General features: G+C 35.5%; 1 protein-coding gene across 4 annotated transcripts in view; it reads left to right on the top strand.

Moving 5' to 3' along the window:
• Positions 1-20,087, top strand: part of FYB1 (FYN binding protein 1) — a 141,635-nt gene that overhangs the window by 112,940 nt on the left and 8,608 nt on the right. For 3 of the 4 annotated variants that reach the window (XM_015242089.3, XM_015242087.3, XM_015242086.3), the window contains 9 exons: positions 1,579-1,738; positions 2,239-2,383; positions 6,616-6,638; positions 7,736-7,802; positions 8,619-8,753; positions 10,711-10,736; positions 12,976-13,042; positions 15,867-15,957; positions 17,058-17,220. In XM_015242089.3, coding sequence (XP_015097575.1) covers positions 1,579-1,738; positions 2,239-2,383; positions 6,616-6,638; positions 7,736-7,802; positions 8,619-8,753; positions 10,711-10,736; positions 12,976-13,042; positions 15,867-15,957; positions 17,058-17,220 — 877 coding nt within the window. The remainder of the gene's footprint in view (positions 1-1,578; positions 1,739-2,238; positions 2,384-6,615; positions 6,639-7,735; positions 7,803-8,618; positions 8,754-10,710; positions 10,737-12,975; positions 13,043-15,866; positions 15,958-17,057; positions 17,221-20,087) is intronic. The other variant, XM_072958752.1, reaches the window with a different exon arrangement.

Consider the following 20,087-nt stretch of genomic DNA (forward strand, 5'->3'; position numbering starts at 1 on the left):
TTCAAATTCTAGCTGCACGTGCGAGTTATGTGACCATGGACTTACATGTAAACTTCTCTGAACCTCAGATCTTATTTTTAAAGTGAGTAAATGATACCTCTCCTGAAAGTTTGTTATGGAATTAAATAAAATAATGCATATAAGTCATTGTATCTATTATGGGTTCTTGTTAAGTTTTGCTTACTATATATAAGTAAAATTAACACTACAATATAAATATTAAAACATTTTACTCATACAGAATGTATGGATATCAATGTTTATATTTTTCAGGTAGAAAATATGAAAAATTAATTTCTTAGATGAAAATCTTTATAACACATTTTATGAAGAGATGGTTTATAGTTTTGAAGGGATTATGTGAAACATTTCCTTGTATTTCCTTTGGACAAATCAATTTTGCATTGTTTCACTCATTCATTCAAATGATACTCAAGTGATAAATGTTGATAAGAAAAAATTAGGGCATAGAAATCATACCATCAAATATGAACTCAAAAGTTTGTCAAGACTGGGACTTCACATGCTATATTCCTTCTACAAAATGTTAATAGATATTAAAATTAAGGAAACGAAATAAATGTGAGAACTGTTACAAAGCACCACATTTCATTAATTCTAAGACTAAGTATTTCGCATTTTGAAATTCCGAAATTAGGATACATCTTAACATCATTGGCATATCATTTAAATTAAGCTGTTTTCTTTCTTTCGTAGTGGTACATAATTAATGATCTGTCTCACAATTTGTAGCACTACAACTTCAATAAAATAAAGTAGAGCTTATTCAAAAATCACAATGCATATTTGCATATCAAAAGATCCAAGAAGTCAGCTTAAAAGACACCAATTTAGGATTAGAAAATTAGGAGTTTAGGATGCATGGCCTCTAAACTAGATCATTCCCCTGCTGTCAAGAAACCACTGTACTATTCAGGATGTTAGTTTTAAATACCTCACATAGTATATGTATGCTATTTTTTAATTGACAAATTTATTTCTAAACTATCTTGTTTATGGCAGGCAATGTCTACTCCAAGATAGACAAATACCACACAGTTTGAGAAAAGAAAAGAAAGCAAATGCTGTTCCCATGAGTACAAGCAACCACCACACTCCCTCTGCTGTTTTAGGCCTGCAGAGAACCATCTGCATAGAATAACTGCACAGAGCAAAGAGGAAAAGAACCTCTGCCTACCAAGCAGACCACCATCATACCCCATAAAAACACGTAGCACTCAGCATGGATTATCATACATACCAGGTATTCGGTTATCAGTGGCTTCCTCTGCAAGTCGTTCAGAGTTCCCCAGGTCAACAGATCATTACCCCTCTCTCTTGGCCCCCAAGCACAATGCTTATGCTAGTCCTGCCTCACCTCTGTGGTTTTTCCCTAACCCCTGCTATAGGAACATTAACCAGGAATGACTTTCATCCTTACCTTCTAGTTGAAAACTGTAAATGTTGGAAATAGGCTGGTTGGCAAGTGGTGGACATACTGTCTTTCAAAAGTGCATTCCTTGAAGATTTTCTGAATAGTAAGGAAGCTTGTTGTGATTTTTTTTTCCCTCTTTGCAGCTAACAGGCCCTATTCAAGTCATCCATCAAGCAAAAGCTTGCTGTGATGTCAAAGGAGGAAAGAATGAACTAAGCTTCAAGCAAGGAGAGCAAATTGAAATAATCCGCATCACAGACAACCCCGAAGGGAAGTGGCTGGGCAGAACAGCAAGAGGGTCATGTGAGTGCACATTTTCCTGTAACTTCAAAGTGTTTCCTTTTTGAGCCAATGCTAATGTGAAAATTCTTCCAAAGCTACTCACAAGCATTAACTTGAGAGTATGTCACAGGGTAGACAAAGATGGGAAGATTTTAGGTAGAGCTCCACCTTCCCCTCATCTGTGTTATCTTCTTAGTGGGGAAAAATGTAAATATTTATATTATCCCAGGGAGGAGCAAAGAGCATTATGTTCTTCACTGATGTTAAAAGGCAAAAATGATTCATGTAAATCACTTTGGAATCTTGAAAATAGACTCTAGGTTTACCCCAAACCACAACAGCACAAGATTTGACAAAAGCCAGTGAAGAAAAGTGTCAATGTGGGAAGTCTATAAATCAGAATCGTGAGCAGAGGAATACAGGGAAAATTTAAAGAGCAAATGTGCAATTGGTATTTTATTCACAATTCCAAGACAGTTGAATTGCAGTTACCTGAACATAAATCGTTCCCCTTTTGATAGATGGCTATATTAAGACAACTGCTGTAGAGATTGACTATGATTCCTTGAAACGGAAAAAAAATTCCCTTGGTGCTCTTTCATCAAGACCTACTGAAGATGACCAGGAAGTATATGACGACGTCGCAGAGCAGGCAGATACTAGCAGGTATGTGTAAACACAAACAGTAGAGCAAATCAGACTGCCTCCCTGTCTGAGATGATGTATTTTAAGATACTAGAATTTTGCTTTCCATACTTCCTGCTGCTCTCTCTCTCTAAACTAAATTACCATTTATAGTCATTTCACTATGGGTCAAAAGTCACTTGAAACTCCACAGTCTTTTAGTTTACTCTTTGGTTGTATATATCAAGTACTACTTGAAATATAATGGGCCATTTGCCAGAAGTTGCCAAAGGTGTTGCCAATCCAGAAAGCTGTTTTACAATATTCATTCTGATTTGATCTTAGGGATACGCCTAAAGTAAATACGATTTCATAAGATATGAAGCATGAAATTTAAGTTAGCTCTGAAAAATATAAAACTTTTTGCTCTGAAGTCTCTAAGTCTAAATATATTTGAAAGTATAACAGAAAAAAATGCTTTTTTACTACAGCTCTACTCTTTAAGAGTAAAAAAGTAAAAGCTCAATCCCCCGTGATCCCTGGGAATCAACTAAGGGTCCAACTTTCTGTGGCCCATTCATTCCACTAGGTTAGTGTGACTTTCCCTGCAAGAATTATGGGAACACCTTCCTGGGGCAGAGGAACAGAACAAGACCTCCTTTCTGGAGGAGCCAAGAGTGGAGAGTGGCCATCTTGTCCCGCATCCCTCTTCTTCCCTTTTTCCCCTTCTCAGTTACCAGCTTCCTTTCTCCATGCCTCCTCATCTCTTTTTCCTAGCTCTGACCTTCCTTGTCCTTTCTTCTCCTTCCTTTTCCATTCCCCTTTCCTTTTTCATTCCTTCTTTCCTCCAATATCTCCCTTTCCTAGTAAATCCATAAGCCCTTCAAGTTGAAGGAAAAGGAGGAGGAAAATCTCCAGCACAGTGAGAACCCTCATTTTTCTATGCCCACTTTGTGTTATTGGGAAACCCTCACATGATCCCAAAACACATGACCCATGCTAGATCTTCACTTGGGAACAAATGTGTCTGCATTCTTCATAACTCAGGTTTCAAAGAAAAAAATGTTTTAATTATCAACCATTTAAAAAATGTAAAATGATCAAAATAGTAATATACTTACAAGATATATGAAGAATTAAATTTCCCTCTAATGGTCTTTGAACTCATGGCATCAATTATACTTCTGTTGCTTTCTGGAAGTTTTGTCTTTCCAAAATGAATAATAGCCTGCAGTGCTTTCTTACCAGGTTATGACCATAAGTTATGCAGCATATATCAAAGCATGCAATGTATGCACTGGAATTTACAGATCATAAATGGACCTTAGTGATAAGAAACACACTGACCTAGTTTGAGAGTGAGTAAATGCCAGTTTTGGGGTCAGTTGCCATTCCAAATGGCCAAATTCTGAGACTTACAGAATTTTCTGGGTATGAGTATGCATACCATGTATATTGTCAACATACATACCTTATGTTCATCTTTTATCTTTTAAAAAAAAGCATTTCTCTTATTATTTTGGAATTAAAGAACCCCAGTTATATTAAGAAATGACATATTTACGCTATGAACATACTCAAGAAAAAAATAATAAATCCACAAAAAAGGGTTGATATCCTTAAAATGAAACATTATTTACCATAATAGGTGACTATTTCCCAAAACTAATGCTATTACCATTTCCATTTTGTCTAGTCCACACATATTGCAACTCTAAAAGACATCTCTAGTTAGTAAACATGTAGCAGGAAAAGAATCTTCTATTTAGTAGAATGGGCTTGGAGGAGGTGTGTGGTTTTAATGCTCCTATCTTAAAAAAAGATAGCACCACAATATTTACTGGTATCTATTCCTCCCATATGCATATTTAATAAGAAAATGAAAGAGGAGACATCACTTCTACACAAGTGTTTTTTGAAACTACAGCTGCTACTGGCAGAGATCTCATAACAGAACATGCTTTGTCCTTAGTAGAACAAAGAAAGATGCTGAGTATAGCTGGCAGTCTGTCCTGGCAAGAATAAGAGAAGGCACCATCCTCTCCCCCTCCCTCCCCCTTCCCCAGATGCCTCTTGGTTCCTTGCACTCTTTACTGGCTCTTTCCCGTTTCCTCCGGGGTAAGGCGAGCTGCCTGAGCACTTCAGACTCTGAGCACACAGGAAGCTTAAAGGCACAGGTCCTGACGGCTGTTTTCCTTTTCTTACCAATTAAACAATTTTTGTAATAAATATGAAATGTTCAACAAAAGGAAATTACAAGTGGAAATACCATTCCTCCATCACATAAAAAACTTTCTTCTTTATGTTTCCCAGCCTTTTCCCTGCCACTCACCCTTTGCTCTCTCCCTTCCCTTTTCCTTTTCTCACACTCTCCTCTCCTTGCCTCTAGTTTGTCTGACAAATGGTTTCTATTCCAAAGAGCCCAGTGTATGAAATTGGGGAATAGCTCTAGAAATGAAATAATGTATGGTGGCTTTGCTCCCGATGATTATAATCCCCTTCTTTGGGAACTGGGTATGAGAATCTCCAAGATAGAATATATTTTATTTGCCAGGGGTGGCAATCAACCAAAGCAGCAATTTTTCACATAATTCTAACAGCTTGCTTCGTGCTCAAAGGGAAATGTCGAAGACAACGAATGAGAAAATAGTTTGTAAGCAAGTAGAGAATATATTTAAACTTCATCAAAAATCAATTCCTTATTTATATATTAAGACATTTAGAGCATGTTTTTCTACAAAGTTCCGTTAACAAGAGAATGCTTCTATTTCTAGGTTAACTTGCTTCATACCGATTTCTATTATTCTGAACTTGAGGTTGAGGAATCAGATGTGTGTAATTAGACAGAGTGATTGTAATATCAGACTGATATCTGTTGCTGGCAGATTATCCAGAAGGCAAAAAAGGGACACAGGGAGTGCAGTGAGGTGTAGCCAAAATGACATACAGGAAGCCAGGATGCTGAGGCTCTTAGCTCATGGCTTCAGCTGATTAAAAGTGGGCTTGGTCACGTCACTTAACTCCTCAGAGCATCAGTTTCTTTTCTGCAAAATAAACTAGATGACGTCTGAGATTGCTTTTAGTTCTCACAGTCTACACTTCCTTTGTGCCCACAGAACACATTTTAGAGGGGAAAATGAGAAAAAAAAACAGACGATTACAAAAGAGGAAAAATATAGAATCTTATAGAAATAAATAAAAAATGCAGAAATCTGGATTTAGAGATTCAGGAGCCACACTATACAAAAGCCTCCTGAAGAGAATTTCGAAATTTTTTAAGTTCTCCCTTTTGAAAAAATGTAATCCTATTGGTCTAAGAGTCAAATGCTGTGATTATAAGATACTGAAAGAAAATTGGATTTAATGCAGTAGTGGTTCTGGAATAATACTCTGTCTTTTTTAATAAATCCATCTGTGGAATAATATAATACTGTACAGTCTGAAAACGGCATCATGGGAAAATGCTAGAAACAAACCTTATGATTGGAATCCTTTATGTGGTACTGAATCTCACTTGATTCTTGTTAGGTTTGTTTTGTTTTGTCTTTTGCTTTGTTACTACTCATCTGTTACAATAAGGAACAACTTTTCACATATAACATCTGATAACTTTTTTCTAATTAAAGTCTGGTTGACTTACAATATTATATTAGTTTCAGGTATATAACATAGTGATTCAATATTTTTATAGATTATACTCCATTTAAAGTTCTTATAAAATATTGGCTATATTCTCTGTGCTGTACAGTATATACTTGTAGATTGTTTATCTTATACGTAGTAGTTTGTACCTCTTAAGCCCCTCGCCCGAACTTGCCTCTCCCCTCAATCTGCTGTTCCTTCCATCCCCTTGCTACTGGTAACCGCTAGTTCATTTTCCATATCTGTGAGTTTGTTTGTTTCGTAACATTCATTTGTTTTGTTTTTTTAGATCCACTATATAAGTGATAACATACAGTATTTGTCTTTCTCTCTCTGACTTACTTCACTGAATATAATACCCTCCAGGTCCACCCATGTTGTTGCAAATGGCAAAATCTCATTCGTTCTATGCCTGAGTAACATTCCGTTGTATGTACACTGCATCTTCTATATCCATTCATCTGCTGATGGAAACAGATTACTTCTATATCTTGGCTATTGTAAATGATATACTGATAACGTTTGACTGGACTGTTATTTTTCTTTTATAAAACTGTTCAATATATGTACTTCTTTTTCTTATAGCTAAATAAATCATATTTTAATTTAATTTGTCTATTTTTTTTCCCTAGCCACAGTCAGAGTGGAAGTGGAGGTAAGCCACACAATTTTATCAGCAGTTTTCCAAGTCTTCGATGTTTTTGTGTAAATTGACAAAATGCTTTCATTTGCAGATAATGAGGAGGATCTGAATGTGGTAGAAAGAACACTGGACTGGAAACCAATGACCTAGAGTCCAGTCCTGGCCACTGAGTGACCCTGACCAAATCACTTCTTTTCTTCCAAGTTTGTTATGGGTCATAGGGTGCCTCCATTTCCAGAGTGCCCAGGGCAGTCTTGATTTTTGCTAATGGTCTGAGCACAATTATTAACAGTATCCCCCTTCACTTTCAGAAGTATCCTTGTTTGGATGACTTCTGTGGCCACCTTAGCTATGACTCCTAGAGACTCTTTGTTATCTCATCAACAAAATAAGGATATTTTACCAATACCTGGCAGTGCTAAACTTCTCATCCTAAAAATCAAATTTCAAGTTTATTGTACATCTTTCTGTACAGAGAAGGCACTCAAGAAGCATTTGTTAAATAAATATTTGTCAAATAGCAAGATTCCTAAGATTGTGGGACAACAAATCAAACAAGAAAGGATTTAACTTTTAACTTTGATGAAATGAAATAAAGAAATGAAAAGTCATCTTTCGTGCCTTTGTTTCAGCTCCCATCAGTGTTTACAAATTCACCTTTCATTTCCTTTGCTTTTCTTTACTTATATCTTGATCAGTATCCTTTTTCTAAATGTCTCCTCAGTATTAATTAATTTTTTGCTTATCACCTTCTCCGTCCTCTTTTTCCTCAATAAGTATTTAACTCCATTGCCTATTTAATTTCACTTTTTCTCTTAGTTATTTTCCCCTATTCCTTTCCTCAGCAGTGCACAGTACTCTTTATCATCTCTCATTTTTTTGTTACCTTTCACTTTGAAGAATTCCTTATAAAACAATTTTTTAAAACAATTAATTTATCTACTACCTTTGTGAGAGTGGGAAAATAAAGGTATTTTTTAATTTAAATAGTTGATATGAAAGAGGAGTGCTTTCTGCGGTTAAATAAGACAGATTATCAAATTTTGAGTGACCAATTGTGACCAAACTATGAAATTAACAGAAGATTTTTACCCCTAATTCAAATGAAGGGATGTTCCCACCTCCCCCAGATGATGATATTTATGATGGGATTGAAGAGGAGGATGCTGCTGACAGGTAAGAATAATCAGCTAATTGCCTTTCTGCAAATTATTGTGTAGACTGAAATTTAGTTTTGATTTCCAGTTAGAATAAATAGCAGAAAACAATGTTTCCTGTTACATTACCAAAAATTATTTGAATGTTTAATTAATAGCCATAGTAAATCAGGAAGTGTAATTGCATTACACTTCAAGTGGTATGTTGTTTGGAAGAACCTTGACAACCATGTCAAAAGAAGTGAAATGAAAAAGGGTTAAGGGGATACAGGTGTTGCAGATTGTTTTTCAAACTTTTCCCAGTCATTTATTTATCAGTCAATAATTTATTTCTACAACCATCTCTAGAGAGTCTGTCAGTTGCATGGCTATCCTTTGTATAATAATCAAGGGTGTGGGCAGTCCGAATAAATTGAGGTCATATGCTATCTGTAGCAAAACCAGATTTGAATACTTAATCCTTAAGGTGTTTAAACTTTTGAAATGGTGTACTTCAAATTTAAACATGTATTTAAATTTTTTAAATCCACTACTTAATCTTAATTATAGTAAGGCCAAATTAATGTTTAAAATTTAATCCTGACTTAGCTTGCTGTTTTAAGAACCAAGAGAAATCCACCAAATAGAAAAAATAGCTTACCTGCTTCTTACCTAGTAGCAGCAGTATTCAAAGACCATGACCTATGTACTTAATAGCTTTGTCTTGTTGAATACAATGAATAGCTTACTATGTGAATAATCAGTGCAGAATAATTATAAAAGCTCTGAATGTCCACCCATTGTCTTCACGTTCCATTGATGACTCCATTCTGATCAATGCCTACATGCTCCAAAGCTCCATGCCACAGGTTGAAGAGAAGAGTAATACGTGGTCCTGGGGGATTTTGAAGATGTTAAAGGGAAAAGATGACAAAAAGAAAAGTATACGAGGGAAACCTAAAGTGTCTGATTCAGACGATGAAGGTTCATTGTAAGGATCCACCAACCACCAAAGCCAGTGCACAATAACGACATTAACTTTAATTTAATCAAATGCTACTAATATTTTATAACCAATAACCAAATTCTGACGGGCTTAAACCATGTTAATGATTTTTTTTCATTAGTCTCATTTACTGTCACCCTTAAACTCATGCATTTACATAAGAAGAGCACAGTGTTCAAAAACCATCATATGGTTCAAAAATATATTTTGCTTTCCATTCAAACATGCACAAGTGAACACACACACCCTCACACACTCATACACACTCACTCCCTCCGTTTAGTAGGACCTTTTTTAACTATAGCATCACATCTAAAAGCTCACAATTCCAGCGCCACATTTTATTATATAATTTATTATGTTGACTACTCTTCAAAATATACGTTCTCTATTAAAAATTAGTTTGCTAGAAATAAAGGACACAATTTGGAATTTCTTTTCTCTAAGCACAGTATTCAAAGTCTTTGTAACTCTGTTTCACAATAGTGATATATTAATTCTACTTTATATATTTATCCTATACTAAAATTATTTGAAGTATTTTATTGTATAAATGAAACTAAAGCATAAATTTTATCATTCCATCCAAAAATAACCCTTTAGTATATGTTCCATACATATTAATTTGAAGGATCTTAATCACACTTGCTGATTCAGGATATTCCCATTGTTTTATATGTGCTTAACAGATTCACCACTTTTAGCTGAAGTCTTTTTTTTTTCCCACAGTGCTGCTGGCTTTTTATTTCCTTCTTGAGTAAAAAGTTGCAACATTGGTGCCCTTGTAAACAGACAGAACTGTGACTCCCAGTTCATCCCAATCTGTCTCAAATTATAAAGTGGATTGCAGGCATTTTAGAGAGCCCTATCATATATTTTTTTAATTTTTACTTTTTTACATTTTTTTTATTGAGTAATAGTCATTTTACAATGTTGTGTCAAATTCTAGTGTAGAGCACAATTTTTCAGTTATACGTGAACATATATATATTCATTGTCACATTTTTTTCTGAAGTCTTTATAAGGTGTTAATTCCACATAGAATTCCTGATTTTAAACCCTTTTGTGAGACACTAAAGCAACACACAATAAACAAGACACTTTATAAGAAAACAGGACAAATCTTCTCTTGATGTTGCATTACTCAAATATAGTCCTTACTTAGAACTAAAAACAGAGATTATTTTTTTCTGCTCTGACTGCACAACACCTAATTCTGATTTCAGATCACTTGAACTAATGACCTCTCACACTTCAGTGTAACTATGCACCGTTTTCCAGTGGTGTGTGTCTGTGTGTCTGTGTGTGTTTAAAGTTCAGAAAGTACTAAAAGCAAGGTCTTTTTCTGTTTCAACTAAAAGCCACCCAATCATGATTTCAGATCACTTCTATTAATAAGCTCTCACTCTCTAGTTCAATAGGTATTCCTCTTTTATTCACCATTCTTCTGTTTTGGGATATATATGTACATATTGGGGAAACATGGTCATACAAAGATTTCTATGACCTTTGTTGATTTTGATGTTTCATTTCTATTCTCTGAGTCAAGTAAACAGTTTTGGGTCTGAACTATGCCACAATGACTCCAAAATATTGAGTCCATTTGATTTACTCTGATACAATAATATGCCCAGACTTCATAGAACAAACCTGAAAACATTGGTCCAAAGTCTGTGGGCAAAACGAACCACCGGATGTCTTGACTCTTGACTTTTTTGGCCAACACTGGAGTTCAAAAAGAGTTTGGCTAAATTACAAATTGATGGACAAAAACTTGGAACTTAACAGAAAAATGGAGGATGAGAAAGGGATGATAGTCAAGACATTTACTAGCCTTTACAAGCCTCCGGGCTGTTACGTATTCCTGCCTCTTCTAAATAAAAGACTCAATTTCCGTGTTTACATTGATCTGATTATAATTGTGTTCTCATTTTCTTTTCAGTTTCCCTCCTCCTCCTAAACAAATGGGTATGTAATACAAACTAATTGTATATTTTATATTTCATTTCTTGCAGATGGGGTAGCAGAAAGGATTAGCTACAGTCTAGATATCTGAATTAAAGTCCTGACTCTGAAAGTAATGAACTGTGTAACCTTGTCAAGTAACTGCACCTGGGGTGCTACAGTTTCTCAGCAGTAAAACAGTAGGAAGAGGAAATTTTAAGATATCAATGGTTTTTAAACAGTTCCTTCAGACATAGGGATCATTATGAAGAAAGTGAGCATGGGTGGACGCCAGTTCCCCATGGACTCCCACCCCAGTTCAGTCAGAGCTTGATATATTGGGCTTCTGCATCACAGTTCCTAAAAACACCCCAGATTATATGCCACCAAGGTCCTTCTAAAACTAATTTTTTCAATTTTTTAAATGTATCATGTATATTACATTGGGAAGTATTCTGCTGCTAAATGTAAGCCAGTTTCTCCTTCATACAGTTTTGATCAGTTTATTTTTTTACCCCTGCTGAGATCTTTAAAAGATTTTTCTACAGTTTGCTTTGAGCAAAATAAAGTGTCTCACAAGAATCTTCAGGGGCTTTCAAAAAGTTGATTTGAATGTATAAATACATTGAAAGAGCAAACCCAACACAAAGGTAATCTGTTCTTCCAGACTGTTTCTCTGACTTTGTTTTCAGTTATCAATTTGAAAATATGTGAGGCTGTAACTCAAATTGATCAAAACTGATGATGAGCTTATATCTTAATCTATAATTTTCCAAAATATTCAAGAAATTTAGCTCCATGAAAAGTAGGTATTAAAATAGAACAAATGTGATCAGCTAAGTAAAAAGTGTGATTCTTGTTTTAATTTTCTTTCGTTCCCAGGTGTGTCTTAAGTGCATGTGCACGGAATAGTCATTTTTCCCCTTCTGGAAACCAATGATCTGCCATTTTTTTTACATATTTATTATAGTTTCTCCATATAGCTGAGCAAGTTTATCCTGTGAAATTAATTGACCTGTATGGAGGAAAATACACACGCACATATGTCTATTACACATATGTACAGTATATATATGTATATACAGAAAGAGAGAGAGAGAGGAATTTTTAAAGGAAATCAAATCCTCACCACTACCAGAGAGCATTTAAACTTTCTGTGATAATCATTCCTCAAAGCATTTGTACTTTCTTCAACTCATCTCTTCAGCCTAATTTGCTGTGGAGCAACTAAATAGATGCAGAGAGGAAGCATTTCTCCTGAATTTATTAATGAGAAGTATAGAAGGCAGAACAGTATCTACAGACTGGAAAAGCCATGAACCAGTTAAGGTCATAACAACTTTTCCACCAATACTGATTTTCCAAACCTGCCGGTATTAGAAGCATCTTTTATTTTAAGGTGATGCCACACATAATATTTTGCTTGTATTGTTTGTTTGCTGACAGGGAGTTAATTAGGTTTATTCATTGATTTCCACTTGGAAGAGGTACTAGGGATTGAACCCAGGACCTCCTGGGTGCTAAGCATGCGCTCTACCACTTCAGCTGTACCCTTACCCCGATGCCACACATAATATTGCAATAAGGTAAAAGTTTATGAAGAGCAGATCAATAAGTAAAAAAGAATGATAGATAGATAGACAGAAACTTAGACATAGGCTTGTAAATGATGTGTATTATCATAGCACCCTAATTCCCATGAAAATTTTAATTTTAATCTCTTCCTACTGCCAGTGGCCAGAAATATTGTTTTGTTAGTCAGCAATCTGCTAATCCTGCCATTCAAAATATTTGTGGATCTTCAAATAACCTCAGTCACTACTTTGAGAGAAGGTTTCTGATAGTGATGATTACAATCATGATTACTGTTTTTTGAGGGAAATTTAAAGCAGGCATCAAGGGAGATAAGAACCTCTCCCTTTTAAGGTACAGGCAGTGCTTCTAGGAGAAATGTTCAGAAAGCCCAGGAAAACTTATTTTGTTGTCCCTAAAATAATCTTTATATTAAAAGCATCATCGAAACAACGAGGTCCTACTGTATTGTACAGGGAGCCATATTCAGTACATTGTAACTGCCTATAATGAAAAAGAATACGAAAAGGAATATATATATATGTACAACCGAATCACCATTTTGTACACCAGAAATTAGCACAACATTTTAAATCGTCTGTGCTTCAATAAATTTTTTAAAACCATTGAATGCTCATATCAAAATTTAAACTAACAGTGTTTCAACATTTGATATTTTGTCTTTTGTTAGAAATGGGAGACGAAGTTTATGATGATGTGGATGCCTCTAATTTCCCTGCTCCACCAGCAGAGATGAGGTAATTAACATGTTCTCATTACAATGAAGTAATGAAAATCAGACTGCTCAAGAAAATTCAACTGGAATAAAACCCCAAAGGGATGCATGTCTACTGTGTGCGACCATTCACTCTGTCCTCCTCTCCCTGATCCCATCTCTAACGTCTCTGCCAGGTTTGTGAATGGATGGACCGCTCAGATCCTCCTCCTCCTTCTCTCTCTCTCTCTCTCTCTCCTCCCCTGCCTTTCTCCCTTTGCCTCCCCCTTCCCCATGGTCCTTCTTCCTGTCCCCTGATTATCCTCCACCCTTTGCTTACTGATGTCTGCAGTCCATTTATTCACTCATTCACTGGGAAGATATTTGAGACCCTGATCACAACTGATGTCACCAATTCATCCCTTAACTTCAGTTTTACTTTTTTTTCCCAAAACATTTTTTGTCTTGAATACACTGCTTAGTTCATGTCTCAACCCTCATCCACCTGGTTCAAGCCTCCTCCATCCTTCACAAGAGGGAGAGAGAGGATTTGTATTTTGAAAGGATTTTTTAAAGTTACGTCACTTTTTCACAAAAGCATTAGATTCTCAAAGGTTCCATTCAAAAAACAAACAAACAAAAAGAGACAGTAAACAGTGAATAGTGACTCTTCAGCTTACCTAAGGCTCAATTTAACTTTAGACAAAAATTGTAAGAAAATCTAAAATCAGTTAATACAAGAAGAGTACCTTTTGAAACTTCTTTTGAAATAGAAAATAACATGGTAGGATGCTTTTTTATACTCCAATAAATGTGTGAGATGATCTGATACATACTATACATAAAAGCAAGAACACTTCTCTAGCTTTTTCCAGAAAAAAGAAAGATAAGAAGAAAGATCTTGAACTTGATTAGTTAGGGATGAAAGTAACATAAATGGAATACAGTAAGTCTCATGCGCTGTACTGGTAAAAACGTGTGAGTGAACTCTAAGTATTTATTTTTCACCAACATTGTTAAATTAATTTTTCAGAGCAAGAGGCAGTATCAAGATCAAAGAAACTGAAGGGAAAATATGCTGTTGTTTATATATGAAAATCAAGTTCTGTGGGCAAAACAAAGCAGAAAGATGAAAAGAGAATCATTCTCCCTTTTCAGTTCCCCTTGAAAGGACAATCTCATCTTCTTCACTGATATGTGGTTTTAATATTTCTCACCACCAGGAAGATGCTTCTATCCCTGACAGTGTTTAATGGATTTTTCCATTTAATGCTGCTGTAGAAATGCCACCACATTCAATTAAATAGTTCTCTAGGAACCTGGAGTCACAACGTTTGCCTTTTCTTTAAGCACAGTAAACCCCAGCTGGTTAAATTTTATATGATATGTACTGTTTTCTTTCCCACTGCTTATTTTCAGAATTTAAGACAATTGTGTGTTCCCTAACATAACATTTTGGCTTTTTTTAATTTTGAAGTTTTTATACGATTTTAAAGGTTTCTTTCCATTTACAGTTATTACAGAATATTGGCTATGTTCCCCGTGCTGTACAATACATCCTTGAGCCTGACACCCAGTAGTTTGTACCTCCTCCTCCTGCACCCCATGTGACCCCTCCCTCCCACCAGTAACCACTAGTTTGTTCTCGTTCTCTGTGAGTCTGATTCTTTTTTGTTATGTTCACTAGTTTGTTGTATTTTTTAGATTCCACATGTAAGTAAAGCATTCTATTTTTTAATAAATTATTCTCAAAGAGGGCTTGTGGGGCATTTGTAACATTCATATATCTTCTGATTGCTTCAGAGTGCTAATCTGGGCCAGCAGTTCCACTACTGCCCAGGGTATCATAGGACGGAAGATACTGAGGGGCAGCGCAGGCCCTCGGGCAGCATACTGTGCTAACTCATTGGCCAGTGAATGAACTAAATTCTGAGAATCAAAAATTAAGACTCAAGCATTTTAAATAAATCAGTTACAAACAAAACTTTATCTTAGGTAATCAAAATAAAAATTAATATCAGTGTTTAAAATTTTTCAGTATTCACGCATATTCTGATTTTTAAAATTCCCTCTTGCAGAGATTCACAGCCTTTCCCTAACATCCGTATTTGACCCTAGGAATGGTTCTCAACCTTGGCTGCAAGTTAATAGCCCCTGGGAGCTTTTAAAACATGTATGCCAGTGCCTGGCCCCCACTCAGTCTAATTAATTAGAAATTTAAATTAATTTAATTTAATTAGAATTTCTAGGAATTAGACAAGGGCAGATGTGCTTTTTAAAAGCTTCCCAGGTGATCCTATATGTGGCCAGGCTAGAGAATTGCTACCTTAGACCTGTTCACCTCTCTTGTAACAGTTAGCTTTAGTCCAGTTCGTATCTTGAGATGTGACCCTGGCTTTATTTTTAGAAGGTATAAAAAATTAACAGATAGCTAAACTTTTTAAGCTATAAAAGTCAGTCTTTCAAAAAATGTTCTTTTTTTAAAAAAAGCCTTTTCTATGACATTGGCCAAGGCACTTAATTATCTAGGAAGGATTGGAAAAATATAAGGAGTTCAAGAATAGGTTGAATCTTATGAAACTGCTGATATGTAACCATGTTTAAATTACACTTCAGTGATTTTATATCATTCAACATAATAGATAATCTCTTCTACTTTGACTCAATCTGTATTCTCTTGAAGAATCTATTCTGCTGTATGAAATGTCATCATTTATTACAATGAATTATTGGACTTCTAAGAAAAATAATTCATTGAAAATGAAATTTAACAAAACTGTAATGTTATAAACTAAGTGTCTATTATATACTATTCTTTTTATATTTTTAAAGCTAAATGCTGTTTTATGTGTGTTCTGCCATTCTAGTCTAGGAGCCAAGGCCAAGTCAGAAGAAAAGGACCTTAAGAAGCTAAAAAAGCAAGAAAAAGAAGAAAAAGACTTCAGGAAAAAATTTAAAGTATGTTTCATTTAAATATCATACAAAGTTCAAAGTGCTAATGAAAAAAAATGATGATTTTTAAAAGTATAGTTATCAGTATCACAGTTATTCATCATGTCTTTATTTTCTCCAAAATTTATTTTTTTATTATTTTTTAATGAAGATACTGGGGATTGTACCCAGGACCTTGTGTATGCTAAGCACTCACTCTTCCTCTGAGCTATACCCACTCAACCCCCTACAAAATTTATTTTAGATATTAAATTTATATTTAAATTTATTCCTATAACAAATTAGGCAAACTCTAATACATGTACAATATATATCCTGCAATAATCATCTAAATTTAGCTGTCCTTTGAACCTTGATAAGAAGATAATCTAAAAATAGAATGAATAAAAAAGATATAGTATATATATCATGGAATATTATTCAGCCACAGAAAAGGAGGAAATCTTGCCATTTGTGGATGAGCCTTGAGAGCATTATGCTAAGCGAAATAAGTCAGACAGAGACAGAGACAAATACTGTAGGATGTAACTTAAATGTCGAATCTGGGAAAAACAAAACTTACAGAAACACAGAGTAAAAAGGTGGTTATCCGAGGCTGTGGGTGGGGAGCACAGGGTGATGTTTGTTGAAGGGTACAAATGTTCAGTTATAAGATGAATATGTTTTAGGGATCTAATTACAGCATCGTGATTATAGTTAGTAATGCTATATTGAATACTTGAAAATTCTTAAGAAAGTAAATCTCAAATGATCTCACAACAAAAAAGAGATGATATTAAAAGTCAAAAAAAATGGTACTTATGTGAGATGATCGAACCAATAGAACTAAAGGTATGATGGTTCATTTTGCAATATATGAGTGTGTCAAAGTAACACATGTACATCTTAAACTTAAAAATTTTTTTATTTTAAAAATAATTATTGTATTAGCTTGATGAGGTTATCAATGATTTTTCTCCAAAAAAGTCTTTAATGTTCTTACATTGTCTTTTGAAAACAAGGAACTATTTATTTAACAAAGCCTTTCTTAATAAAGTTGTCAATAAATGAATTACTTTAATAGCACAATCAATCAATAATGTAAATGTTTTTCCTTACTTTTCCAGTATGATGGTGAAATTAGAGTCCTATATTCCGCCAAAGTTGCACTCTCCTTCACTTCTAAAAAGTGGGGGAACAGAGACCTACAGATAAAGCCTGGAGAATCCCTTGAAGTTATACAAAACACAGACGATACGAAAGTTCTCTGCAGGAACGAAGAAGGAAAATGTAAGTCACTGCTTACTCTTCACAGATGTGACACTCCAGAATTTAACAACGAAACAAGTTTTAGTGATCACCCCTGTGTTTATTAACTCTTTTTGCTCCATGCTTTGTGAATTGTAGAGAACATTAAGAAATGGGAGATCTTGCTGTGCTGGAATCAGTGTATTTTATTTTATTTTATTTTTCATTTTCCACCTGCTATATTTGGCACTGAGACGCCAAGGTAATGCCAAACTAGTGCTTCTGGAAATGTGGCCCCACAGCCCGCCCCTCCTCCCCAGCATCAGAAAACCCTTGTGCGTGTATTAAAGTTGCAGTACCATGAACCCACCCTTGGCTTGCTGAGTCATAAGCTCTGGGGATCAGAAGCAGTCTGTGATCATAACTTCTTCCCCAGTTTGTTTGCTCTTATGTACACTGATGTGAGAATCATTGTGCTAAAGTAGTGAGTGGTTCTTGCTCTGATTTTGAAATTATATCTAATATGTCATACCTAAACTTTCCAGTTTTCCTACCTTGTAAATTCACTTGTTTTCATTTCCTTCTTGGACACAGTTAATATGACCTACTATTCCCCATAAATACAAAAGAGTCCTATCCTCTCTGACTTTATCAGCTGTTAAAGCTGACAGATGGAAATGCTTTTGTGCAGTTTTAAAAGGAAACTTATTTCATTTAAAGTCCAGGGAAGAGTAATTCAATATTAAGTTGTCCTGTATTTAAAATTGGATGGCCAGCATGGCTGGCCCATATCGGCTCGGTAAGTCTGCACAGAAAATGCAACCTCTGAGTCCAGTTTTAATGACAGGAAGGTGACTCAGGGACAGGAACCAAAATGGAGTTTTTAAGAATAAAACACAGTGACTCAAGGGTGGGGAAAATGGATCTGAAGTTTTTATGGACAAGGTGTGGTCAGCTTTTAAAAGGAAAAAATTGAATGTGGGTTACAAAGGATAAAAGGCAGGGGTATGTAGTATTAAGACTTGAAGCTCACTGGAGAGAATTCGTAGACAAAGCTCCTGGAGACAAAGAAAACCCCCATTCAGACCAGAATTTGTGAAGATGTACCCCAAGGAATAGTCTTAAATGCAGAAAAACTACATGCTTTTAAATGTCATCAAAATATTTTAAAAGTTCAAAAATTTTTAAACTATGAAATAAGTCATGACGAATATACCAAATTGAATATTTTATAGGATGATTATGATAATAACATGAGGAAATTCTCATGATACAATAGTAAGAGAAATAAGAAGCCTGCTTAACATAGTATAGGATTTACAGTCATGTAAAAATAAAATAAAAGAAACGAACCTAAAATGCTAATTATGCTGATCAGAGTGATAAATAAATAAATAAATGCTGAGTAGGGTGATGGGACTAAATGGTATGTTTTCTTTCCTCTACTTTCCAAATTATTTCACATTTTTCACAACAGAGCATTGTCCTAGTACTTGTCATGTGGACCTTTCTCCAGAGGACAAGCTTCAGACATATCTTGCCCTGCTGTCCTGAGACTCCTGTCCTTAGCAACAAACCCTATCTAGAGCCATGCTCCTGAGCTTCAAAGTACATGCAGTTCACGTGGGGATCTTGTTAAAAATGCAGATTCTAATTTAGTAGGTCTGAGGTGGGATGTGACATTCTGCATTTTCCCAAGCTCTTGGGTAATTGTTGCTGCTGGTCCGTGGAACATGCACCGAGTAACAGAATATAAATGACTTAACAATAAACATGTGCAGGTCCAGATGAGCAGGGAGAGATACAGCATCAGAAACAGAAATTCGGAGGAGGCTCCTATCTAGGAACCGGTACACCTTAAGAATGAGGAAAAGCAATAGCCATTCAGGGATGATTTTGTAATCTGCTCTCGTTTTCTATTTGGACATCGGTAATTCTAAATACTGTCTGAATACTGGAGGGCTCCTGTCCTCTTAGAATTTATCATCTGTTAAAAATGAGCTGAGAACAGTACATCAATTTCTGGTAGATAAAGTCAAGGGTTCCATGTAACATTTATCTTTTATCTTTTTTTTTTTTTTGGTGCAAGACCAATGCATTTTACAATTCCCAAGTTCACTGGAAACTAATTCAGTTCTTAGGGGTCCATCGCAAACAGAATGGAGACCAGATGACTGTATTGGTAGCACTTATGCACTTGTTTTTTATTTAAAGACTTTCTTTGGGCTGGGCTTTGTCTTAGTTTGGTTTCCCCATTTGGGAGGTGATTCTGGGAAACGCCTGAAGGCAAGTGTAGAAGTAGCCTGGGAAGAGAAGGCAGCTGATAAAGCCTTGTTATCAAAAAAGTTACCACTTGGGTAGTTGGAGCTTAATTAGCTGGGAACTCGGAGTGGCATCCAATGGGAAACAAATTGGGGTGTTTATACATCACCTCCTGTCCATCGGGAATTGAAGCCTACTCCTAGGCAGGTGGCGAGTCATTCGGGATACTAAGCAAGCTGATAAAGGGAGTTCTGGAAGCCAGAGACAAGCCATCAGTAAATGAAAAATGTAAATGATGTCAGCTGAAAGTTGACACAAAGCACTGAAGTGGTAAGGGTGAAGGTAGGCGGGAGGGACACCGGGAAGCATCTGTGATTGCATTATTTCACCATTTAACTATCATATCTGCTTATTTTCACTTTTATTTTTCCAAATCTCTGGCTTTTCTTAATTTTTCTAAAACTGTTGCTTATTCTTTCCTTGAACTGGATCCCTGACATTCTTCATTTTCTTAATTTCTGGTCCATTCCTCAAATATCTTTATAGGATTTGGGATGGTTGTCGTATGGATCTAACCCTCCGTCACCTGGGTTATTGCAACAGCCTTTCTAATGAGATGTCTACCTTACCCTTACTCTCAGCCAATC

The sequence above is a fragment of the Vicugna pacos genome, chromosome 3 (assembly GCF_048564905.1).
Source record: "Vicugna pacos chromosome 3, VicPac4, whole genome shotgun sequence".
Classification (NCBI taxonomy): Eukaryota; Metazoa; Chordata; class Mammalia; order Artiodactyla; family Camelidae; genus Vicugna; species Vicugna pacos.